A 27481-nucleotide genomic window follows, 5' to 3' on the forward strand; every position below is an offset into this window, starting at 1 on the left:
TGCTATCTGTGCTTAATGCAGCCATAGACCACACTGTTTCCTTTTGATGGTTATGTTGAGGTTCCTGTCAAATCACACCCTTAAGTGTCTTGTTCAGTCTCACCTAGCTCTGTTCCCACCTCCAATCCTGCATCTCTGGTTGATTATTAGGGCTCACATGCAGCACCTCACCTTAGCTAGGGATCATTCACCTTGTCAGAGTCTGTCCAGTGGCTTAACCCACCAGGATATTTAACTCTGGTAAGCGTATCTTCACATTTTTACCAATTAATTATGTTAAACAGGAAACTCATTAAGAACCTCCATTTGGGTTGAGAAAGTCCATTATCTCAATTCCATTATATTCTATATTATATCTTGGGGCAGGGGATAGGAGGTTAATTCAGGGCTAAGTCTGTTAAGCTAGGGAAAGAAAGCTGTGAGGTATGTTCCTCTACGCAAATAAAAAGAGCTAGTAAGTGCCTATCTCCTTTTTGCTAGATGCCTGGTTTACTTTGCATCTTAGAGTGACTATCACACTTGTACTTTATAAGCATAACCAATACAGCTGATCATTTTGTGGGTTATCATAGACATGACGTGCCATCAAACATGGTTTTAAAAAGCACTCTTTTTAAAAAAGGGCTATGTAATTTTCTACTTGCAGCATTAAAGCAGTCATTTCTTTTCATGTATAGCTGCTAGTAAGCACCCCTTCAGAATTAAAATTAGATCAACTTGGAGGTGGCTGAACTTTCGTTTATGATATTAATTTTCATCTTTAAAATAGCTACTGGAAAACTATATCAAGCTAATAAATTTCCTGATGAACTTGATTTCCTAGGACTTGTCATCATTGTGTGACATTTCCCTAGATTGGCACTTGTTTCCTTCATACCCTGAGAATTAAGTTGGCTGTGGTACTTACAGACACCTGCCTTGTGGAGGACACTTGCAATAGTCTTACATACTTTATATATAAACTAGTGTCCCAGTGCATGGATTTGTACACATTAAAAAGAAATTAATTAGAAGAAATGTTTTAATGTTGCTATTCACCCTTTCTCTATAACAGAAATGTCAACCAAATTCGCAATCAACAATGACAGATCGAAACACACACATACAATTGGCACCAGCGAGAGCTTTATATGTATCGTGCATGTGTGAGTCAACATTTATTTTTAAATTGCCAGTGCGTGTCATATATACTGGCCAGTGGGTCAGTCAAATGGTTGGACAGTCAGTCACTTAACCTTTTAGATAGATAGATAGATAGATAGATAGATAGATAGATAGATAGATAGATAGATATAGATAGATAGACAGATATGTTTATATAAGAATCTAGCTATATAAAACCTAATATGTAAATCTACTGAATGGCAGAATGACCAGTTGCTATGACTCACATTGACCACCAGGGGGCAGATGCTCAGCACAGGAGCTGCCCCCAGCCCACAGGCCCCAACTGGTAGTGGTTGGGAGTGAGGTTGGCTAGTGGGTGGCACCAGGCCAGCTAGGATGAGTGTGAGCAGGGGCCCCCCTGATCACCCCACCAATCACCCAACAGATTGGCTCTGATCACCAGCCAGGCCTAGGGGCCCTACCTGTGCAGGAATTTCATGTACCAGGCCTCTAGTATGTTTATATTTATCTTACTTATTTGATCACATAGTGTATCTTTATATCTTATATATACATATATAAGATGTACATACATTTCTAACTTACATTATATTTTATAACTACTACAATTTGTTCTTCTAATTGATAGCACAGGTATCTCTGATGCTCCTGAAACAGGACCTTGCAGCCACTATAGGTAAAAAAAAAATAGGCTCTCATAAACCTCCCAGGGCAGATGCCTGAGGAGCCTGTATTACTTCTGTGATAAGGGATGACTTAGCCTCCAACTGAAACAGCCCTGGAGAAAAGGATTTCACTGCTTTCAATCTATCCATTTCCAGAAGCTTTCTTTTGTGATCTGTGTGTATAATGTTTGTAATGATGAATGTATTCTATATATAAAAGGCTAATATGCAAAGTGTCCCCAGGGAGTTTGACTGGGAGACCAGGAGTTCAACACTTGCTATGACATGTGCTGACCACTGGGGGGGGGGGGGGGAGTTGGGAAGTGTGCAGAACAAAGGAAGGCCCCAGCCAGCAGCCAGCAGCCAGCAGCCAGGGAAAAGAGGCACCAGCCAGCAACCAGAAGGCCCCAATTGGACTTGATCGCTGGCCAGGCCTAGGGACCCTACCTGTGCACAAATTTCATGCATCAGGCCTCTAGTATATAATAAAATGGCTTCCTGCCAAAACCGGTTTGGCTCAATGGATAGAGCATCAGCTTGGGGACTGAAGGGTCCTGGGTTCAATTCTGGTCAAGAGCATGTACCTTGGTTGCGGGCATATCTCCAGTAGGGGGTGTGCAAGAGGCAGCTGATCAATGACTCTCTCTCATCGATGTTTCTAACTCTATCTCTCTCCCTTCTTCTCTGTACAAAATCAATAAAATATATTAAAAAATAAAAATAAAAATAAAAATAAATGGCTTCCTAAAATCTCCACATTTCTCTCTTTTTTTAAAGGCACATCTTTCTATTAGTCATTTTCTATAAGGAATATTAATCTAGCTAACTTCACTTTATCACTCTAGTTTGGTTTTAAGATAATATTTTGCCCTAACCAGTTTGGCTCAGTGGATAGAGCGTCGGCCTGTGGACTCAAGGGTCCCAGGTTCGATTCTAGTCAAGGGCATGTACCTTGGTTGTGGGCACAACCCCAGTGGGGGGTGTGCAGGAGGCAGCTGATCAATGTTTCTCTCTCATCAATGTTTCTAACTCTCTATCCCTCTCCCTTACTCTCTGTGAAAAAAATAAATAAAATATATACTTTTTTAAAAAGATAATGTTTTGTTCTAATACCAAAGGTTTAGATTTTTCATTAGAACCCATAATGCCATTAAATTTCAAATTTGGCTAATACTCTAATTTACACTATTTGGACACAGTAAAAGTTAGGTTTTGGTTTAGCTTTGTTTTGTTTTGTTTTTGCAGACACTGTCAAATCATTTTACTTTCTTGACTGTCTTATTACCAGGTTAGCTTTGAGGACTGCAATTTTAAAAATAACAACATTGATGTATGTAAGACTAAAGAAACATTATTATAATTACATACAAATCTTTGAACTAGATACCTTATTCAGGGTCCAATTTTTTCCTTATCAGCAAGTTCAGTGACTAATTACAACACTGGGCAGTATTGCTCTTTAAGGGCACAAACATATCTTTCCCGGGGCACATATCCTACTGCAGGATAACACATTAGCCATGGAAGTGATAGATTGTTCTTGAAAAAGCACACATGCTGGATTCCTAAATATAAAACACGGATTATTTTTAAGTTCAGTGTTGCACATATTTGTCTACTATAAATCTACTGATGCTATAAAAAGATGAGAAAAGTTGTGCATTGCCTAAGCAAAGACATATATTTGAAAAAATGTTATCTTCTCAAGTAAGTATAAAAAAATATTTTTTTTCTTTTCCTTCTTTATTAAGTATTGCTTGTCACATATCAAGTGTTGTGTTATAATTGTTTGCTTTTTAAAGTAGTCCATATTGTCAACAAGTGGCTAGGTGACTAGATATGGACAGAAAAAAAAAAAAAGGAAGGCATATTAATCACAGTTAGCCATGCAAAACTTTAACATCATATATTTTTAGCCTCAGGTTGCAGAGCTGAGATTAGCTTACTGCCAAGTTGGGTACATAGTGGACATTTAAATTTGTAATAATGAAGGACTTAAAGAGGTTATGCAAAAGATAACTATGCTCAGTATTTTTGAAGAGTAGTCTATTTTCAGACTATTTAAAAGTTATCTAGGTATCTTCTACTTAAAACAAAAAGATTCCAGAGAAAAAAGTAAACTTGTTTTGCTCAACCAGTGTAGCTCAGTGGTTGAATGTCAATCTATGAATCAGGAAGTCATGGTTCCTTTCCTGGTCAGTGGGCTCCATGGATCATGCAGGAGGCAGTTGATCAATAAATGTCTCTCATTATTGTTGTTTCTATCTCTCTCTCCCTCTCCTTTCCTCTCTCAAATCAATAAAATATATATTTTTAAAAAGAAGTAAATTTGTTTAATAAGAAAAAGAGGGGTAGAGATGGTAAGAAAATGGTGGTACAGTGTGTGGTTAAGAAATCAGACTTTGGAGCCAGACAGTCCATGTTCATTCTCTAGCTCCGCCACTTATTGACTGTGTAACCTACGACAAATTATTTAACCTCTCTGTGCTTCAGTTTCCACATCACAGAAATGGGAATGTCTCATAGAGTGCTTGTGAGGCTTAAATAATATAAATATTTAAGAAATGTATAGAACAGTATCTGACATATAATAAGGATTTCTATGTGTTTACTATTATTTTTAACCTAAAATGTAGCATGAAGAATATAAATTATGTAAAACAAAACATTTCCTTGGAAAGGAAATCAAACTGAATAAAAGTCAATTTTTCAAGTATTTACTGAACATTTCCTATGTGCCAGAGACTGTTCTAAGCAGAGGTGGAGCAGGAAGCAAGACAGATGAGGTCTCTGCTCTCATGTCACTGAAGGAACCAAATAACAGATTAATAAAGTTTTAAAAAAATCAGATTGTGCTATGAAGAAAATATAAGACAAGTGAGAAAGAGATGAAATACTCTATTTTTAAATTATGTCTTAAGAAATCCAACACATTAAATGGATTAAGTATTCCTTATGTGTTGATGTATTATAAAGGGAAAATGACTCCTAAACTCCTTGTGGATTCAACATGAGTTTACACATCGCCAGTTCTTAAGTTCGTCTGCAACTGGCCATCACCAAAATGGCCACTTCTACCTGATGAAGGCTCTTTTTGGTAGCCTGAGGTAGTCTAAATGAAAAACACAATGAAACGTTCATGTTTTATTCAAAACTAGAGGCCCATTGCACAAAATTTGTGCACTAGTAGGGTCCCTAGTGGCTGCCAGCTGCCACTGCCAGGGCCTCCCTCCCTTTCCCTGTCTGTCCCCGTCCCCTGGTCAAACTCCTGGATAACTCCCGGTTGAGGGACAATTTGCATACTACGCCTTTATTATATAGTACTAGAGGCCTGGTACACAAAATGCGTGCACGGGTGCAGTCCCTATGCCTGGCTGGCAATCGAAGTGCGAGCATATGGTATGGAAGGGCAGGTCCCAGCTGACCTCTAGGCCCTGGGCAGCACCTGGGCCCCCGGGCCCCTGTGTGCCCCCTCCACTTGAGTCATTGACCCCCTGATGCTGCCCCTGGTCACCATCTGCAGGGTGATTTGTGGCGAGATCAGGCTTGCACCCGCCTTGACCTGGCACTGCTCGCTCACTTGCTCCACCATCCCGTCACAGTCCCACTTTCATCAGGGCCCATAGAGGCTGGCAGCACCTCCACTGCCATCTCCTGCCAACACCACGTCATGGATGCCCACCATGTTCTGCCCATCCCCTGGTGGTCAGCACATGTCATAGCCAGCAGTCAAACTCCCAGATGAGGAGACAATTTGCATATTATGTTTTTATTATATAGGACTAGAGGCCTGTTGCACAATTCATACACATGTGTCCTTGGTAGTCAGTGTGCGTCATAGCTACCAGCAGGTCAGCAGGTCGCTTAGCCTTTTATATATATATAGATGTGGTACTCAAGATAAACAACTTTTTAAAATGCTGAATAATTTATATTAGGTTATCTGTTTTATCTACATAATTATATAACAGTTTAGGGAAAGCACACCTTACTCTGAAGCTGTGTAACTTCTCCTGCGAAGACACTGTCAATTGTGGCTGGCATCTGCTTATAAAGAGAATTGGAGAGGTCTGCCTTAGTGGTGCCTTTGTATTTTGCCTAGGAAGGGGAAAAATTAAAAAAATAAGTAAACATTCCTCTTTTTTTACTGTGAATATTAAATGTGAATAAAAAGAAACTTTCTTCAGAAACAGAATATAAAAATCTAAAGAGCATTTTAATCCTGGACGTGACAAACATCTTTTGGAGAAAGACAAATCCAGTTTACCATGGAGAATGCTTTTAACCAGAAATGCAAGGAAAAAAATGACTATTTAAACCCATGTGCATTTCTAAAAGTAAACCTATTTGTGTTTTTCAAGTGTTTCATCTATTTGATCAGCGAAGAAAAACTGGAGAGCAATGAGACATTTGAGTTGCTCCAGAAGAAATAAGTTGTGATGCCCTCCTGTCTAGAATCCAAATGCAATCCTGGCTGGTTTGGAGCATCGGCCTGGGGACTGGAGGGTCCTTGGTTTGATTCCGGTCAAGGGCACATGACCATGTTGTGGGCTTGATCACCACTAAGCGGCATGCAGGAGGCAGCCAATCAATGATTCTCATCATTGATGTTTCTATCTCTCCCTCCTTCTCCCTTCCTCTCTGAAATCAATTTTTTTAATATTTTTAAAAACAAATTGTATAGAACTTAAATGTAAAGGACAGAACTCCTTATTCAAGTCTTCTTACCTTCCTACCAAGATGAGTGAGAGGAGCTTGTTTGCTGTTTCTTTGCTCACCCCTCCCATCTGCACTGTTCTAAGTGATCTCAGTCCCTACTCTTAAAGAGAAACACTCATTCACCATTTCCTCTTGGGAAGATTAAGTTCAAAATAACACAACAGAATGCCCACGTTCTTGTTTTTGCTCTACAGTTAACTCCTTCAGGAAAACGAATAATTAGGAACATCAAGAATTCCTTCCTCTCTGAAATCAATAAAAATATTTTTTAAAGAAAATAATAATTCTATATAAATAAGAAAGGTTTGGATTCAATACACAGACACATAATAAAACACATCAACCACAGCCAGTTAAATATGTCCATTTACATGAATTAATTGATAGTGCATGGAATTATAAAATTATATATTACCAACATTCAGTGGTGCTTTTAAAAATATTATTCTTCAACTTCAATGCACAGACGTTTATCTATATAAATATAAAAAGAAAACACAAGCCCTTTTGCCAGTTTTTGATACCTTACCTCAGAAATAAAAGCACCAATATTTTTTACATGGTTCAGCATTGGAGTGTCGGTCACAAAAGTACACTTGTCCTTAGATTTTTTATACTCTTCTCTATAATGGATCTAAAAGAGAGAATAACTCACATAAGAGGGAGACGAAAAACAATTTCAGTGCTCTGATGCTGAACAGAAGAATTAGCATGAGAAGTCCATTTTCTGAAGTAAATACTTAAATGTGACATGATGCTCAAAATAAGCCGAATCAAATAAACTGGCACCCAGAACAGAACTGCAAAGTGATGGGCATAAGGAAGGAAGCCTTTTCTTTGGATTAACCAGAGTCCGGTTATGGTCGAGGACCATGTGTGATGATGATGATGATGATGAATCCTGTTGCCCAGTTTGTGACTTTTAAGCCACCGACCTAATCAGTGAAGTCTATGGTCAAACAGAAATGCAGCTGCCCACCTTTAAGTTTAAAACATGGAGTCATCAGGACAGATTAAACCATTTAAGAAGTAGAGGCAGAAATTAAACAAATGAAGATTACTATTATATTAGCATCATTACCTAGACCCCCTGGATTAGAGGAAGGGACTTAAATTATGGTCGCCGTGGGTTTCCTGTTACTAATTAATTCCACTCAAACGTATCCAATTTGTGAGCACTATGAGCCTCCCACCCTCCACCCCTTCCTCAACAAAAATAGAACCTGCCCAGAAAGTTTGCCACATGGCTGAGATTATTCCAGAATGCCCCCTTGCTGTGAATAAGCAGACGAGCAAGAAGATCAGAGCGGCTTTGCTGAGCATGCTCATTTCTCCTCTTGCACTCACTAATAAAATGAGTCACTCCATTTTTTCTTGGACAGAGGCCAGGGTTTCTATTCTGGGGAAAGACCCTGCATGGACACAGGAGCCAAAAAGAAGTTAGGAATTGTGGAGAAGGACCTAAAATGTAATCCCACTATCACACTAACTGCAGCCCAATCTGAAAACTGGGGAGGGAAAATTTACGACTAGTTGAGAGGATGAAGGTATTTGCTAAAAGTTCTAACACCCTGTAATCAAGTCATGTTTATCTACCCAAGACTATAAATACTTAGGCTGAAAAAGGGGCCCATGGTCTTCCTAATTATAGCCTAAAAGTCAACTTTAATTCTGTATACTCTGTGGTCCTTAAAGGACATGACTAATACTGATGGTCCACACAAACATTACATAGGGATTTTACCACATGCAAACCTGATTGAAAGGCCATTATTTGACGGTAACCAGACATGAACATACTAAGCAATGTTATTTCAAAATACCATATTTCACTGCTGTGACTCTTAGATATTATACGCCCACCACATTTAACATTTGCTTTATTCATGAAATCAACATTAGGACATATTTATCTTATCTGAGCACTAAATTACTTCTTTTCTTCTTCTGAGATTAGCCATAATTTTAGGTCTCTGCAAATCACCCTCCTCAATCACTAGTAATTAAACGGTTAAAGGCAGTATGATAAATAGTAGGCTATTTTGATCATAGGGAGAGGGGAAAAGTACCCCTGTTATATAATAAGAGTGAGAGAAAATAACCTGTCATTAGGCTTAAGCCTGCCTCATTATTTTTATCTCCCACCACCATCTTTCCCTCTCACATCCACATTCTTCTCTGCAGTGGTATGTGTGAGGGCCAGACCTCCTGATAAGCTCTGACCGGAGCAGAATGTTCAGGAAGGGGCAGCAGAGATAAGAGTGAAGTACTTACTTACCTTGCTATGCAGGCAAACAGCTCAGTTTTAAGGGTGGTCTCGATTTTTTACTTTGTCCTTTATTTAAAAGATATACCCACACACACACACTTCTAGTTTCTGATGACATATGATACTAGAAGCCCGATGCACAAAATTCATGCCAGGGGCTCAGCCCTCACAGCCGTGGTGGCTGCCTCGGCCCTCGCAGCCCCGGCTTTGTCCATAAGGTTGTCTGAAAGGTCGTCCAGTCATCAGACTAATTACCATATCACACTTTTATTATTATAGATGAATAGTAATAGCACCATTATCTTAAATTTTTATATTAAAAAAATGTCACATACTAGTAGCCTTCCTATACAAGGAGAAGACAGATGAAACTGACCAATGAGGGACACAAAGCGTTCAGTATAATAACAATCACTGAGCAGACAGCCATGTCTTAATGCAACCATGTATATATTCCTAAGACTAGCATGACTCTATCTCTTAGGTGGATTGGCTATCCAGCCCCTATCTTTCTTAATAACAGAACCCAAATGTATTCATGAGAGTAGCCAGGCCTCTCCCCCAGCTGCAGAGTACAAATTGCTCTAAATCAGTCCTCTTGGCTAGTAATTGGCCTGGAAAGGCCAGGTGCCAGCTCTGGGTAAAGACATTAGTGGAGTCTTCCCTGCAGAGTTCTGGTGTTTCTGGGGTAAAGGGAGAGACTTGCTGGCATCACCCTTTGACACATGGCCCTTCCACCTTCCCTAGTCACTGGGATGCACCAGCAATGTCACAATTAGACCGTAAGCCACCATACTAACTTTGACAGAGCAGAAGAAAAGGAATCTGAGACACTAATAGCCTCAAATATGCCAAAACTGGACCTCCCCTCTTCCTCCAGGCTTCTTGTGTGAAAAAAATAAATACCCATTTGTTAAGCCTCCGTGCCAGGGTTTTCCTGTTACCTGCAGCCTTCTGTACTCAGAACCAATACACCAGCCAAGTTACATTCTGACTGAGAAAAAAAGGAAAAGTTGATGATTTAATGATCATTAAGATGACCAAAATATTCACTTTCTGCTTTGACCTCACCCATTAATCCTATCATGTCTCAACTACAACAGGAGTTAAATTACATCAGTAATGCTCCCTCCTCCTCCCCCAGTTTCTTTCACTTTAGTATGAGATTAGCTAATGGCTGAAAGCGGATGACAGATGTAGACGTTTGAGGATATTTCCTTTCACAAGCATTCCTAACAAAAGTACCTAGAAAGTCTCCTCACAAATGGAGCCGTATTGCTAAACGCAGGAAGCCCTGCAAACACGGCTCCATTGCTCTTTGTGACGGGGTGCTCCCCGCCAAGGCTACACTCTCGGTCCTCCGATACATTCAGAGCTTTCTCTGGAGGGGAACCCACAAATCTGTTTACAGCTTTGAAAGGACTTGCTCACAACACACAAAGCTCATCTGCCTGGAAATGTTCTTTCTGCTGCATTGTAGATGATCACCCTAAAAAGGTTTCAACCAAAACACTGAGTCCGAGGCTTGGTGCAGATGTGGCCAAACTTGCCCTGCAGAGAGTTTATGCCTAACTTACAAGAAACATACAAAAGCTCGCCTCTACCCTAATAACTGTTTAAGTCCACTTGACAAAAGGCCTCTAGAACCATGCTTCTGACTGCTCAATCTAGTCAACAGGCTTGATTTATCCAAGGGAATGAGTAGACAGTAGACCAACAGGCTGAAATAACAGAAAGGGGCCAAATGAGAAGCATGGCTTGGTTAACAGAAGAAAACAAGAGGCTGTCTCAGAGGCCAGATCCTGTCTTACAGGTTGGGAAGTGAGTTACGCAGAGGGAAACCTTACAACGTGGGCAGGGAAAGTGCAAAGCAGAAATTAGCCCCCCACCCCCACCCCCCACTAGTTTCAAGACAACTTAAAAAAAAAATGCCTCATTCTGATCCCCAGAGTGAAGCCGCCTGATCTGGAAAACGGAGAATTCTAAGCAGTGCAGGCCTCCCAGGCCTTCTCTCTAGGCCAATCTTATTCACTATATTAATAAATTATCTGGTAGGGCATAATACAGCAAGTCTGCAGGTCTGCTGGTGACCCCAAGCTCTCAGGGAGCATAAAATGTCAAACTAAAGGAGCTGAAATGGGGACGCAGCTCACAAAGGGCCATGCCAGAGGGCAGACAGCCACACATGACATTCTTCCTAGCAAGGTGAAAACCATTCACACTACTATGAAAAGTTGATGAGCCCTAAGCAATCAGCTATAAGTCAGAAATTATGATTGAAACTGGCTGAGAAAGATGTCCTACAGAGGTTCATCTATTAGCTCTCTGTAGGCCCAAGTCCAAGATACCCTAACTATCATCACAAAGGGTTCATGGAGCAAAAGAAAACATTGTCCCACCCTGCCCATAACCCCAGGCCATCCATATTTGAACTGCTATGCACAGATCTGCTTATCACACCCCAAGGAAAACATACAAGAGCTAGGAGGGTCCAAAGAGAGACCTTTAGGGTGATGATGAAGGTGATGTAGAAAGGCTACTCTATGAAGAGAAGCCTGTAAAATAACCCAATTCATCTAAAAAAATGAAGCAGTGGCAAGAGGCTCTGGACTTAGCTAGACCTAAGCCCGAATTTTGTACCCACCCCTAACTAGCCAGGTAGCACTGGGCAAGATAATCTTGCACCAGCTCTGAACTGAGGCTCACAGAAACAAAAACAGCGTACAATAATGTATGTTGGAGTGCCTTGCAGAGGGACATCATGGTGGCCAAGATGTGGGTGTCAGACTTTGTTTCAAATCCCAGGTCTGTGGCTCACTGGCTATGTGATTTGATCAACAGAATGTAAGGCTGCTTCTTAAAGCTTCAGTATGTAGGACTCTACCGAGCAGGCAAGCAACACCCCAAATTCTCTTGGTGACAGAGGCTGCAGACAGACTTCCTTCAAACAAACAAAAAGGCTCAGGTAAACACATGATGCCCCTTTGGGATATAATGAATTAGAAAACAAAACTAAGGGATTGGAAGGTTGGTCTTTAAATTGAATGTGATACTAGGGAAAAGATAGGGGAACTGAATTAAATGTGGACACTAACAGATGGATGGGCACTGTCAGAGGCACAATAGAGACTGAATGGAACTCCATCTACTCAGTGTGTCAACTCATCCATTTTTATATCTGTTTTAGATCTGTAATTAATGCAACCTCAAATATACATTTTTAGACAACCATTTAGTCATGCAGATAATATAACAGAGATAACTTCAAAGTTAAGTTCATCTGCTCCATATAAAAACATTGGTAGTGCCCTGGTTGGTGTGGCTCAGTTGGTTGAGCACATCCCATGTATCAAAAAGTCGTTGGTTCAATTCCTGGTCCAGGCACATGTCCAGGTCATGGATTTTATACCCAGTTGGGATGAGTACAGAGGCAATCAATTGATGTTTCTCTTTCATATGCATTTCTCTCTCTCTCTCTCTCTCTCTCTCTCTCTCTCTCTCTCTCTCCTCTCTCTTTTTCTCTCTCCCTCTCTCTCCCTCTCTCTCTCTCTCTCCCCCTCTCTCTCGTCAATAAAAACGTATTTTTTTATAAAGTACTTCCTCTTTAAAAAATCTATAATAATAAAATATGCTAATTAGACCGGTTATCTTCCTGATGAACCCAGGCCAGAAGGAAGCCAGCTGGGGTCCTGGGTGCCTGTGGGCGGCCAGAGGAAGGAAGCCCGGGTCCCAGGTGCCAGAGAAAAGACAGTGCCCGCAGCCGGGAAAGGAAGGCCTACTCTTGCATGAATTTTTTATGCATCAGGCCTCTAGTAAAAGAATAAAAGGATTGATAGTGTTACTATTACTAATAGTAGTATAAAAATTAATAATAAAGGTAAGATAAACTGAATGGAAATCTAGAGTGAGAGATAACAGGGCAGTGTGGCTAAGAGAAAGTCGCCACTGCCTAACTGTATGACCCAGGAAAGTTACTAAGCCTCTCTGAGCTTTGCTTCCTCACCTCTAAAATGGGAAAAACAACAGGGCCTACCTCACAAGCTTCAATGCCTAGCACATAGTATTCAATGAATCTTAACTATTGCTGATATTCTTTTTATTTCAGTATTATTACAGTTTACAACAAACTTTCACATATAGTAGCCTATGACTATTATTAAGTAATGGCACTAAGAAATATTTAATTATATTACATGTCAAGTATATGGGGAGGGGTATGGTTTCCACCATCCTTTGGCTCTTTCTGACAAATTTTTGTCACAAGGCAATTTTCTGACAACTTTTAAAATGAGGATCATCTAAATTCTTATCCCTAGTGAGCAGTACTTTTATACTTTTCTTGTGCCTCTAGAATTTTAGTTTAATTATTGACTGTAAAAATACATAAATATGAGTGAATTCTACAATTCTATGATTCCCTTGAAATATATAAACTGATTCCAATTAATGAAAAGGTCACCATAAAAATGCTCCTTTCATTACTATCATCATTATCAACTAACCCAGAGTTCTTTACATGTAGCTCAATTACCCATAAATTCTAAACTGGAAATCAATGTTATATGCACATAGATACTATATGCAAGTTTTTGTTTTTGGTTTGGAAAACTACTGCATTCATCATATTCCTCAAAAGGCCCCCAAATGCTTTTTAAAAAATCATTTATGTAGAGATCTTTCTAAAACATTTCACATCATTACAAATTTAAATATTTACAAATTGTAAAGGCTTTGGGTTCTCAAAGGAATATGCTCTGAATTCGTGATTTCACTTTACTGTAGATTGTCTTTACGGGATTAAATTTAGGGAGCCTTTACAAAGCACTGATTATGCAAAAATAGTAGTGTACAGAGTATTAACCTTTTTGTTTCCTTTCCTAAATGAAATTCCTATTGCCAGAATGACCGAAATCCATAAGGAACAGGATTCTGGATTAAAAACACAGGGACCTGCTCCCACAGAAATTCTCTGTATGGGTGACCTTGGAGAAATTACCTAAAATTTCTAGTCTCAGTTCCATGATCTGGAAAACAGCATGTTTTAATAGGTGGATTTGGGGGTTTTCTCTCCAGCTCCATGATTCTGTGGCATAATATCCTATGACACACAATGCAAATGAGACAAAAAATTTCCTAAGCCACTTACATCACTAATAAGTTCGGTGCATTTTCTGGCCAATTCCATGCTCAGGTCTTCAATTACAGGCTTAAAGAATACCTGTCCAGCAAAAAAGGAAAGAAAACAAACTTTTAATCACCAGCTTATAGAAACAAATAGCCTTCTGCAGCAGGTGCTTGCACACTCACCTTGTCGTCTTCATTTTCTTCTCCCTCTATGTTTTCCTCTTCAGTTTCACTTTTTACATCTTCATATACCGGGACCCTCATTCTTACCCCCTCTCTATATGTGGTTTTAATTCTCTAACGTAGCACCTGTTTATGCACTATGGCACCCGGGAGATCATAGCATCTCTGGCGTTCTGGCAGAAATGACCTTGCCCAGGTCTCCTCCCTATTTAGCTCACACTTCACTCTCCTTATCACAACTGTGTGTGAGTGGATGGAACAGGATCCTGGAGGCGGACCAGGGCTAGCCTCCCAGTGGGAAATAACGTTCAATGAGCAAACTTCAGTTTTATGAGCATTCAAGTCAGCATTTTTTCAACTGGTTGAGAAATTCAAAAAGGACAACTTATTTATATTTCACTAATTCAATTCATTCATAAAGGAGTTTGAAAAAGACTTCAAGATTCTGGGAAAACCACTCAGCTTTAACACTCAAGATAGCACAGCCAGAAGCCTGTTATCTCAAAGAATTCCTCAACTCTTTCTAAATAAAGCTTTCACTAGAATGTCAGACATAGCTCTGATTTGGTATAGTGAATCTGGATCATTCAAACTCATTTCATTAACCTAAGTTAAATTTTTATGAGATATAAACATACTTGACACATTCTTAAAAGTACTTTAAATTAGCTGATTAAAGGCTAGTAATTTATTATGAAAAGCTCTTTGAACCCTTTAGAGAATCTATTCCGAGTTAATTATAACTGTTAATCCTATATTGCTATTGTATTGTTTTAATTGTAAATATCATTAAACCTGAGAAGTTGCAGTTAACATAGGTTGATATTTCATTTAAGAATTCTAGAAACATCATTGTTTCAAAAAATAATAGTCATCTTTTTCAATTCTGCCCATTGTGTCAATTTTTACAAATTTGCTAGTTATTTTTATATACTTCAAAGCATACTACACACCTAGAAAATTTTGGAAAAATAAACTAAAATAATACTTATAATGTGGTATGTGTCATCGGCTATATAATTAAAAATTTATTTTTCAAAACAAACCCTTTCATGTCAATTTAGGCAATTCTAAGATTCTACACAACTCATAATTTATCAATCTGGTTATTTAAATCTTAGGATAAATTAATATTTATACAGCAATAGCAGATAAGCATTGGACATAAAAATACCTTATGGTGAATAATTAAACTAATTATACAAAATATAATGTTATTAAAAAATAATACATAGCCTTGTCCAGTTTGGCTCAGTGTTGGCCTGCGGACTGAAGGGTCCTGGGTTCAATTCCAGTCAAGGGCATATACCTTGGTTTGCAGGCACATCCCCAGTAGGGGGTGTGCAAGAGGCAGCTGATCCATGTTTCTCTCTCATCAATGTTTCTAGCTCTCTAACCCTCTCCCTTCCTCTCTGTAAAAAGTCAATAAAATATATATATTTTTAAAAATACATAGCCCTGGCCAGTTTGGCTTAATGGATAGCCTGTGGACTGAGGGGTTTTGGGTTCGATTCCAGTCAAAAGCATGTACCTTGGTTGCAGGCACATCCCCAATAGGGGGTGTGCAGGAGGCAGCTGATCGATGTTTCTCTCTCATCAATGTTTCTAACTCTCTATCCCTCTCCCTTCCTCTCTGTAAAAAAATCAAAATAAAATTTAAAAATAAATTTAAAAAAATACATCATTCTAAATAGCTAAGTATAATGTTATTTTATCTTGATAGCATATCTAGTTTTAACTTTATTTTTTAAAATGCCTTAGTCTTGCCTAAACCAAAAATTCTGAAAAGAAAAAATTTTACACGGTCATCATGTGTAAATAATTTATCAAACTGTGTTCCATGAGACTTAAATTCCATAGAACACTCTGAAGGAGGAAAGGGAGTTTCTTAAACATGTTTGGGGTAACCTGTATACTAATTTCTACCCCTGCCACTACAGAGCCACACAGCATAATGACACATTAGAGCTCTGAGGAGACCCACACCAAGAAAAGTATGTTTGCTTAACCCAGCATTTCCCAAACAATGAAATCCTGCCCATCTAATCTAATCTAAACTTCTTACCTACCTATTTTTAATGCTATCTGGTATTCCAGAAAACTAACATTCTTCTGTGAAACATTACGTAGGGAAACTGTTCTATTCTGAAAAAAAAAGTAATATGTCCTAGAAGATTCACTGGTTTTTCATGAAACAGTTTTGACACAGGCTAACTTGATGGCATCATATGTCCTGCTTATCAACAAAATACCAAGAGAACTAAATTTGGAAAACTTAACTTTAAAATAACAGCCCTGCCATGCCAGTGTAGAAAATTCTACAAGGAAATTATCCTTACATTAAAGAGCAGAATGTGTGGGTTCTGACTGATTCCCTCGAGTTCTCTGACAAAAAAAGACTTTACTACAGAAGATTGATCCCATTCTTTATTTGGAAATATAGAGGGGCATTTTCTATAAGCTTTTCTTGCAAACTTCTAGTGGTGTAGGGAAAAACATCTTGCCACAGCTACCTAAGATGCACCTCTTGGCTAGTATTTGAGGTGACAATATTTGCATTGCTCATGATAACATATATTCACCATGGTGAATTACTTTCATCAGACTTCTGGTGAATTACCTTCATCAGACTTCAATGGCTTCTTTTTCCCATTTCCCTTCATGTAATAAGTTCTCATTGACTCTTCACTGTGCTGGAAGAAAATAATTTGTTGAGATTATATACAAACACTATGAAAGCAAAACCAAACAACATATGTGAACATAAATTTTCCATTTGAGATTTTAGAATCAAAATGTTAAAGCCACGGAGAACCTTAAGAAATCAATCCTACTAAAGCCTTCCCTTTTACAGAGGAGAAAATTATGATCAAGAAAAATTAAGTATTTGTTTTACTCAGAAAAGTATTCAATAGAGCATTAGGACCAGAATTTAACTAGAGCCCCAAGTTCGCGCATTCAAATAAGTGTGTTATGCCAGGCACTGAGCTTGGTGTCAGAGATGCAGTGGTGAGTAAAACACACTTAATGCTAACATAAGACAGGGAATAAGAAACGCATCATTCAAGACTTGCTGGAGGAACTCCTTAATGGATTGTTTGGCAAGCTAAACACATTAATACTTTTGATTGAATGCATTTTTCTTTTCACCTATAGATATAATACAAAATTCATGTAAAGTTTTCTCTAAAACATTTTAAGCCCTGCACTTTATCACAGCAGAGCACTCTTGTCAATAGCTTCAAAATATGACTTGGGGAGTAAGGAGAAAATGTTATTCATGGATAGCTATCACGTTTCAATAGTCCCTATCATCAGCTTTAAAAAAGTTAAATATTATATTTTAATACATATTTTCACCTTAGGGAGTCCCAAAAGGAAATTTCTGTATAGTTGCTAATCCCCATTACTTAGAGAGCATTTCATTTTATGTAATGTACTCTTTGCATTAATACTCTTAACCATGCCCTGATTCAGAATGAGGATCACCTTACTTACAGCCAGAAACCCTACTTCCAGGACTGGCTCTCTCATATCTTCTAGGACAAATTCTTTAATCCCTCTCTGCCTCCAATTGAGAATCAGTTGAGTTGAGGAAAACTTACAGAGATAAACTGATTTTTTTTTTCCCCAGGGGATGGAGGTAGAAGAGGGCATAGAGAGGATAAATGGTAATGAAAAACATAAAAGAAAAATAGATGCTTTTATTCATTTCAATAATTCAGCTTTGCAGTAAAAGACAAGAAAGCAACTGTGAGCTAAAGCCCATATTTGCATTAGCACCAGTTAATGTAAGAAGACAAAACAACTTATTTTTAATTATATTCAAGGTGTTTGTCCTATTAATGTAAAAGTTAAACATGCAAAAATGAATTGCAATGATGAAATATTACTTTCTAGCATATTAGAAAAAGAAATATGATTACTCTGGATATAAAAAATAATAAATCCGCCAGTTCTTACTATAAAACGTTCACTGTAAATGGTTAGGTGAGAGAATTCAGTTCATCTGGCCTGTTTCTCTGCTTTCCCAGTCTGTCACATACTCCATTCTAGTTGCCTTGGTTTTTGGTTTTTATTTTTTTGTTTTGGTTTTGTGGTTGCTGTTATGCTTGCTTGCTTGCTTGCTTGTTTGTTTTTATGACTATCTCCCAGAAGGTTCTCAGTTGAATTCCTAGTTATTTTACTTTTGCTTCATGTATCATCATTTGGCATCTGTCCAAATGAGAACTTTACTAATAGGGGGAGGGGGATGAGGAGGGAAATTGTTTCTTAAAGCAAGAAATGTGAGCTCCCTAGAGCAATTTGTCTTCTTTATAAAAGAGTTCTGCTTAATATTAGCTCCATCTATTTTTACAATTTATACTCATTAAATCTATCTTATTTCTAATGGCTATTTCATTACTGTTTGCTAATTAGAAATCAAAAGAATACAAAGCAACTTGGATAATTGTCACCTTTACCAATTATGGCATTAAAATAAGATTTAATAGATTGTTTTTCTGTGTTCCTGTTTTCACAAATATAGATCTTACTTATAAATGAGACCTACACATCTAAACTGGTATTGGAGGAGTAGCAGAACAAGAAACTACAAATAACTTTTGACACAACAGTTTCCAGGTTGGGTGTGTTTAGGATGCCGAAATTAAAATATGTACACTTCTAGATATACTGACAGGGAAAAAGTATTCTTATTCGGAATATACATTAACATAAGCACCCAGAAGGCTGAAAGGCATTGGTCTAATTTGCTACTTACTTGAGATATTAGTTCAGCTTTAATAACAATGAGGTTAAAACCACAGTCACTTCCACAATCCTGCACACTAAGGGAAAAGAAGCTCATGGTTTGAGTAGCCTCTATGTGACCTGTACCCAGAACTAAAGGACCAGGCAGGATCAAACAATTAGGCTACCCTCAAAGCACCCATTTTCTGAAGTACGAGATGTCAGGAAAAATTGTAAAAGACTTTGAAAAGATAGCAAGTAAACCTTCATAATAAAGAGCTAATATGCAACAGTCATCATGCCCTCACGTCCTCACGCTCTGGCGCCGAGGCCAGGGGACCTGAGGCCAGGTGGGGGTACTGAGGCCGTGCTCCTCACCCTGTGGGGCTTGACTGGGGTGAGGCCAACTGGGTCTGGGTCTCACACAATTTCGAGGCATGTGTGGGTGCATGGGAACTTGACTCTGGGTCTCACGGAGCACCCCAGACTCTGACAAGAGGGAGATTTTCATAAACATTTTACTAGTTTTCTTTCATCTCTGACACTTCTATTATAGAGAAAGGGCAAATAGCAATATTAAGATATTTCCCCTAATTAATTGTCTTTTAATGTGCACAAATTTCATGCACCTGGCCACTAGTAATAATAATAATCATAAAAGATTACCTGGTGTCTTATCTGGTGTTACCTTCTGGCTAATTTGGCCTTTAATGTCTTTGTACTATTTTACAACCCTATACATTATTAATAACTGATAACAATGCTATGATTCTTTATCCTCAAAAATGAAAACTAATTGTTTCCTGGGGAAAGCCTTATTGATAGAACCTTTGGGCATCTATTTATAAATTCAGCATTCCTTATTACTCATTGTGTGTGGTTCTTCAAATTCACCTTTGAACCAATTGTAACATCTTACTGGTACCCTAATTAATGCGTTAAGATCTTTAAAATATGTTCATTTTATGTTTTACGCGAATTTGGATTTCACCATTTTTTAAAATCCTTTCACAGATACAATGACTTAATTAACTTTACTTCTTTCCTTTAATGTTCAGCTAAAATAGAAAAGGAAAAAGTATTCAATAAAGCCCAATTCTCTCTATTATAAACATAGCTGCAACAATTCTTGTTGTTTATTGAAATTAGCTTTCTGTTTTGTTTTCAGATCTGATCTCATTTGACTATTGGCAAATGCCACATGTGTGCTAGTGTATATGTACATTCACACAACATACACACACACAGAACACATATACATGCTCAAGCAGAGTTAATTCACCACAGATGCCAGTTCCCCTTTTGAAAAACACACAAGGCTTCAGTAAATGCAAAGACTTAATTACTTCTCACATCTGGAAAAACTTAAATATGGGAGTGGATTTATTGAAGAAGCTCTTTGCTTGGCTGTCAACACCATATCAGGAGCCAGAGAGAGAGCAAGCTTGATCAGTGCTGGCAGTCCTTTAACCATTCAGAGAGAGATGTTCTACTAATTAATTCATTTCATGTCCTGCTTACATGATTTATGAATTTTATGAAAACACAGAAAAGTAAATAATTTCCTAGCAATTTACAAATAAAAACTGTTTCCATCATGTTTCCAGGGGGTGAGAGGGAGTCATATATTGAAATTTGAAAATAACGAGACAGTGCTATATTTAAGAAAAAAACAGGAAAGGCTTTTGGGGTTGTAGAGCACACGGAATAAAGACATAGAACAATAACGTATGCAAACACACACAAAACTAGGCAGTTCAGCTCTTTATGGAGAAAGTGTAATGTTTCTAAAAGGGAAGTATTTATGTGAGATAATACAAAGATTTAAGAGAAATTAAGGAATGAGATCTTCCCCTTATGGCAGAATTAAGTAAAATGATGGTATATAGAGAAGGCATCCAAAGAGCATTGGTGAGGCCCAGAAACCAGAGCTGGGGGAGCCCAAAGCTCAATGCTGGTGGAGCATAAATGGAGAGAGATGAGGGCAGTAGAGCATCAGTAGCTTGAGGAAACCATTATGAACCATGAATCCTTTACAAATAACACAGTTCCCGGTCAATTAACTATGAAAACAGTGGTTGTACAGCTACTCAATCCCCTTCATAGGCCTTGAATTTAATTTTTACTCCCTCATATTATCATTAGCCAATTGAGATACTCCTCATGTAACTGTAATACCATTGTAATTAGCTAGTTATTAACCTGTGAACCGGGGAGTTCCCTTTTTAATTACGCAACATACAACGGGCGCATACTCTTTCACTAGGACGTGTCAGTACGTCATGCCCAGTGGACGTAATTTTATTATATTATTATTTTTTTATTTATACTTAATTAAAATAAAAGATATATATATTTTTTCATTTATTTATATATAAAGCACAAAGGAAAATACAAAATTACAAACAAATAGAAAATACCTACAAAAAATGGAAACATCTAATTAAAAAATTATAAATTTTATAAACAATTATAAAGATTACAAAAAATATATTTTTTTATTTCTATAACAATAAAAAATATTAAAAAGTTAACAATTACAGAACAATAAACAAAAGCACAGAGATAAAATAGAAATATTGAGTTTAAAAAATTGAAATATAGATGTAAAAATTCAAAACTCAACTTCCGTGTGATATATTTTAAAACAATTGTTGATACATAGTGCTACCTTACAATCCGGACACCAGTATGTAGATTCTTTCCTAACACCTTTTTTGTAGCAAACTCAGCATTTCCTGGATTTAGTTTTTCCTATATCGCTTTTCATTTGTTCTGGAAAATGCCTTTCAACTAAGCGTGATGGTTTAGATGTAGAGCTGCTTGTTGATGTCTTTGGGTGGGTTTTCACTATGTTGTTATCTACCAATTTCTCTACACACTCTATCAAAAAGTGTAATCGATCTAAATGACCTTTATCTTTTTTGTATATAATATATGCATTGAAGCAGCACATATCAATTAATCGTAGAAAAATTTTTTTATAAATTTTTTTTACCCTATTACGGGCAGCCGTGTAGGCCACCATAACTCCATCTCCCAAATCTATGCCACCCATATTCTTGTTATAATCCAGGACAACATTCGGTTTTTCTTGCCTTCTTCCTCTCTTTTCAATCATTGTCTTTTCGTCATTATGAACAGAACAGAGCATCAATACATCTTTTTTATCCTTCCATTTTAAAACCGTAAGTTTGTCTTTGATTCTTACATATGTTCATTTTTCTGTAATTTTTTTGTTTTTATTTCACTGGGGATTCCGACTCTGTTTATCCTCATGGTTCCAACAATGTCTGTATTGTTTTGACACAAGAGTTCAGCCAAATGAATTGACCTATAGAAATTATCTAAGTACATCCTATACCCTTTATTCAGTAAGTCATGTGTTAACTCCAAAACAATTCTTGTTGATTGTTTTTTCTTGTGGATAGTTCGAACCAGTGTCCTTGTCTGTGTATAAAATTATATTTTGTACGTATCCAGATTGGCTTTCACTCAAAATAAACAACTTCATTCCAAATCTAGCAATTTTTGTAGATATATATTGTTTCCAAGATAAATTCCCTTTCCATAATAAAAGGGATTCATCTACGCATATTTCTCCTTCACATACATAAAAACTTTTAAACTTTTCTGACAAATTAATTGATAATTGGATCAATTTTATATGTTTTTTTATTATATAAAGGTTGGAGATATAAAAAATATAAGTAAATAACATATAATACGAAAATAGGTAGGTAAGTGTAAGTACATAGCCGTTACTGCTCACCCAGAACACGTCCACCACTCTCAATAGCAAAATTATACTGATTCCCTCCGTGTCTTAAATTCACGTGGAGACATGTATGCATGACTAATACCTTTGTTGTTCGGAAATATGCATCCCGCCTGTTTCAGGACGCAACATATATTTCAAGGACGTATTCATATGTCCCACGGGTACCCAATATTGTTTACGTTTGACGTATTTATACGTCCCGCTCGGTTAACAGGTTAATAATAGGAAAGGAGCACAAAAAGGAGGCCAGACATTAAAGATGTGGCCATTTGGGCAGCTTCACCAGGAAGCTGCAATTTCACACTCCCCAGGGAACCGCTGGCCCATTCCCTGCAAGTCACTGGAGGTAGGGGTCCAACAAAGGGGAAGATGGGCACATGCGCAATGAGTTGGGGGTGAAACGGGGAAAGTACCTGTCAGTCAAGCCTGAGGAACCATGGATCAGCTAGAGGAGGCAGGGCCATTGCAAGCCCATGAAAATCTGGCTTTGTTCCTGCCTATGTTCCTTCCATAACCACATGGCCATGGTCATGTGGACCCCACATGCAATGGACTGATGGACTGCAGCGGAAAACACAGACTAAGCTAGCCCGATGTGGGATTGAACTATGCCCTAACACAGAACAAAACTGAGGACACTGGATTTTAGCTCTGCTGGAAGCAAAATGGGACTTATTCTATGATGAGAATGAGGGAAACAGAACTTTGGAAATCCAGGAGTTTGATTCCACAGAAATAAAGTTTTCTACAATATCTCATCTTCTGTGGTAATCTCTGAAAATTCATTTTCTTGAGATATCATAAGAAGTCCACTCCCACTAGCAACCAGTGGAGATCTTCCCACCAATAACATCTGGACTTTAGAAAAACTCAAAGTGAAGAAATTATTCCCAGGCTTAGTTGTCTAGTAAAGGAAACATTCAAGGGAAATTCATTTGTTTTATGTATATCCATAAATAAAATTTATGTTAAGTGTATTTATAATATAAAATTTAAGACTTTACAAAATTATAATTTATATTCTTGAAATGTACCTATTTTTTCTACTTTATTCTGAATAAGTTATATTAAAATTTATATTTAAACCTAAGTGATCAATTACTATACCTAAGTCCCCAAAGGATTTTTTCTATCCTGAAATAATGATTTCATTATAGTTTAAGCCAGGGCAAACAATACAAATGATGCTCTCAGTTCAGAACTTCTGAAGCACTAATTCCTCAGTCTTATTTCAATTGTTTACATTGAGTTTTTCATGTGTAACATGTATGGGTAGTAATTTCTCTCTAAGGACTCCATGTTTTTTATTATTTGATTTGTGTATGTATCTATCTTCATTCATTTCAAAACTATTTCTCGCGTGCCTTCTATGTATGCATGAGGAGGTATTTTAATCTCTTCATATAATCCATGAACAATAACCAACAAAAATCCCTAGCCATCTCTCCAATTTCAATCATATATTCATTTATCAAATATTTATTGAGCATCTACTTTATGCCATGCACTATACTAAGTTTTACATCTCGAGTATATGTCAGATACTGAATATACATATAAGAGATAGTCAATATTTACCACTTTATTCAGTTAAAATATGTATTTTCTTAGACTGATAGTCTGTTGGATTAATAAAAGCTATATTTTCAAGAAAGTAGCAGAATAATTTTTTAAAATTTCATCATTATACAAATAATTTTATAGATATCAATTTTCTATCCTATTTTATACCCTAATTATATCAACACATGGTTTTCTCCATTCATATTTTCTCAAATTGTGTATGCAGAATTTCCTTCATAATCCCAATATGCTTCGCATATTTTTAATTTGCTCATAAAGTGAGATCCCTCAGGCAATGTATATCTATGATTTTTTTCATTATTTCAGAAATCATTTTCGGGAGCAGCTCTGTCCAGTAGAAATATAATGTGAGCCACATAAGTAATTTTAAATATTTTGGTTACCACAAAATTAAAAACAAAAAACAAACAAACAAAAACAGCCTTAGCCCATATAGATCAATGGTTAGAGTGTCAGCCTGCTCACCAAAGAGTTGCAGGTTCAATTCCCAGTCAATGACTCATACCTGGGTTGCAGGTTCAATCCCTGGCCCAAATGGGGGTGGTGAAGGAGGCAACCAATTGATGTGTCTCTCTCACATTGGTATTTGTTTCTCTCTCTTTCCTTCTTCCCTCCTTACCTCTCTCTTTCTCTCTCTCTCTCCCACTCCCTTCCACTCTCTCTGAAAAAAGAAACAGATTAAATTGATGTAAATGATATATTTTATTTAACTCAACGTATCCAAAATATTATCCTTTCACCGTGTGGTCAATGAAAAAAGTACTGAGATATTACATTTTTAAATACTGAGTCTGAAATCCAGTGTGTCTTAATTTTACACTCATAGCACATCTCAATTCAGAGGAGCCATATTGGATAGTGGCTACCACAGTGGACCGTGAGCTATACAGTAATGCTGTAAGACTGGACATCATTAGCTAATTTTCATTTTGATAGTGTGTGTGTGTGTGTGTGTGTGTGTGTGTGTATCAAATGTGGGAAAATACATTTAAAATTAAACTTCTTAAGATGAGAATTTCAGGTTCCTAATCAATAATTCAGCAATAAAAACTATAATCTATTTTAGTTTCCACACCTATCTAAATCAGAATCCTCTGTATAGGAATGTACTTCATTAAAGGTTTAAATTGTTATTATAAATAATAAATTAACTCTTTAAATTGTGTTTTAATTAATTTCACCAAAGGTGTATGCAAAATGCTATCGTGTTTTGTTAATGAGAATTACGTATTTAAAGTCCCAGCAATTTTCAGGATAAACATTCACTCTTTAATTATCTACCTAATAAGTAGATAATTATATGAGTGAGTAATAGGCATTCACTCTTAATTTCTCTGTCTAAATAGCACAAAATCCAAATAGTGAAATACCCTCCGCTGTCACTCCCCTTTTAACTCATATAATCCAATTTAAAACACACCAGCAATTTGCTCATCAATTTAGCTAGGTAAATCCTTTTCAAATCTAGCTGTAAAGCTATGTCACAGTGAGTTATGAGATTTAATAAAAAGGCTGATGGATCATTTAAAGAACCTCAGTATTTTTGCTGAAATAAGATTTTTCTATTAAAAACCTTAAATTTTGAAATACTCAACAGAAAAGATCTTCAGCAATGAGGAGGAACAACTTTAGCTTGTTTCCTTGATGGAACCAATAAAATGAATTTTTTAACTTTAAGGATTTTTAATGACATCCAAATGCAATGAAGTTCTTTTAATCTAAAAATACTGTTACAAAATTATATCCAAGGTCTTAAACTTTATTCATATTATCCCTTTTCCAAGCTCTGCTGAAAATGTTGAAGAAAGATGAAACTATAAAAATGAAGGGAGTCATTCAACACTTAGAAACCCCCTCTATTAGAATCTACTGGGTACTGTAAGACGGAACAAAAAAATAATCATCTTATGCAAAGCACTGTCTCATGGCCTTTATATATAAAATCCCATTTAATCTTCACAACATCCATTTCATAGGACTTAGAATGATCAATTGCCCAAGTTCTCCCAGTAACAGATTCAAACCTAGGACTGTACTGCTTCATTTTGTGTACAACCTACTGAAGCATGGAGCAGCAGAACACTGTTATTTCTGACAAGAGGCCCGTTGCACAGTATTCATGCAAGAATAGGCCCCTGGCTTCACTCCCAGCCACCCAGGAGCCAGCAAGTTCCCCTCCCCAACCCAGCCGCCTAAGTGCTGGCAAGTCCCTGCTCCCCAGCCACCATGGGAGCAGGCAAGTCCTCACTTCTGTCTGGAACACCACTCCAGCAGCTTCCTCTGCCACCCCCTTCCCCTCATAGCAGGCTTCACATCGCTCTGTGTCTGCATATGCAAACTAACCTCCATCTTTGTTGGGTTAATTTGCATGCTCACTCTGATTGGCTGTGGGCATATTTCTATTATGGTTAATTTGCATGTTTCTCCTTTATTAGGTTAGAAAATGGTGATATTAACTTCTATCATCTTTTCCAATTTCTGACTTCAAAGGAATTGTTATTGTAGATGATTATTGAAAGCAAAGGTAATCCTGATGTGATGGAGGCAATCTGGTTATTATGATCAGCAAAAACAAGACTTTCCAAGATTAGTAGCAAGAGTAAAAGCAGATAATAATGACCTTTCCTGTTTTTCACTTGAGCAGTACTTTTTCTTTATTGATCACCAGATACAGAGATTTTAAAGTTTGTATTTCTGGTACACTAAAAAATGATTCAGATGCATGTAAGATATTGTACACATAAACAAAGGAACTAGAATGAAAAATAACTGAAGAGGCAAATTTTATTGTACTCAGATAGAGCCTGTTCTTTCTTCATAGATGCCTTGATAGTCAAAAAGATCTATAAAGCTTTATTTTAATTATATTCAATACATAATAATCCCATCTAATAAAAGAATAATATTCAAATTAACCATCATGCCACTACACCCACAGCCACACCCACCAGCCAATCAGGATCAAATATGCAAATAAACCCAATCAAGATAGGTACTGCCACAGAGAGCAGGAGGGATGCTTGGGTTTCCCCAGCAATGATGGAAGTCAAGCTTTTTGCACACCCTGGCCAACCCAGGCCTCCTCTTAAGGCTACAAAGTTTCAATTACAGAAGATACATGAATCCCAACAGAAATGGCTGCCACCACAAAGTGAGCAAAAGGTTTGGCTCTGCTCCAGGCTACAAAGTTTCAATTGTAGAAAACAAATAAACCCCAGATACCAGGGCCTCCATTCGGGTTGCCAGGGAGCATGGCCAACCTGCAAACCACCACAGGGCCCTGCCCAGGCCGCCCCA

General features: G+C 37.5%; 1 protein-coding gene across 9 annotated transcripts in view; it reads right to left on the bottom strand.

Annotated features, from left to right (window-relative positions):
- Positions 1-27481, bottom strand: part of NEBL (nebulette) — a 368782-nt gene that overhangs the window by 105566 nt on the left and 235735 nt on the right. For 4 of the 9 annotated variants that reach the window (XM_084868229.1, XM_084868231.1, XM_084868228.1 and 1 more), the window contains exons 1-4: positions 14089-14304; positions 13928-13999; positions 7042-7146; positions 5781-5891 (exon numbers count right to left, since the gene is read on the bottom strand). The exons of 2 other annotated variants lie outside the window; for them this stretch is intronic. In XM_084868229.1, the coding sequence (XP_084724355.1) occupies positions 5781-5891; positions 7042-7146; positions 13928-13999; positions 14089-14169 (369 nt within the window). In that variant the 5' untranslated portion in view covers positions 14170-14304. Of the gene's footprint in view, positions 1-5780; positions 5892-7041; positions 7147-13927; positions 14000-14088; positions 14318-27481 lie in introns of those variants that run through there. 3 more of the 9 variants (XM_084868230.1, XM_084868227.1, XM_084868234.1) reach the window with 1 other exon arrangement.

This window comes from Pipistrellus hanaki (assembly GCF_964339955.1).
Source record: "Pipistrellus hanaki genome assembly, chromosome: 1".
NCBI lineage: Eukaryota > Metazoa > Chordata > Mammalia > Chiroptera > Vespertilionidae > Pipistrellus > Pipistrellus hanaki.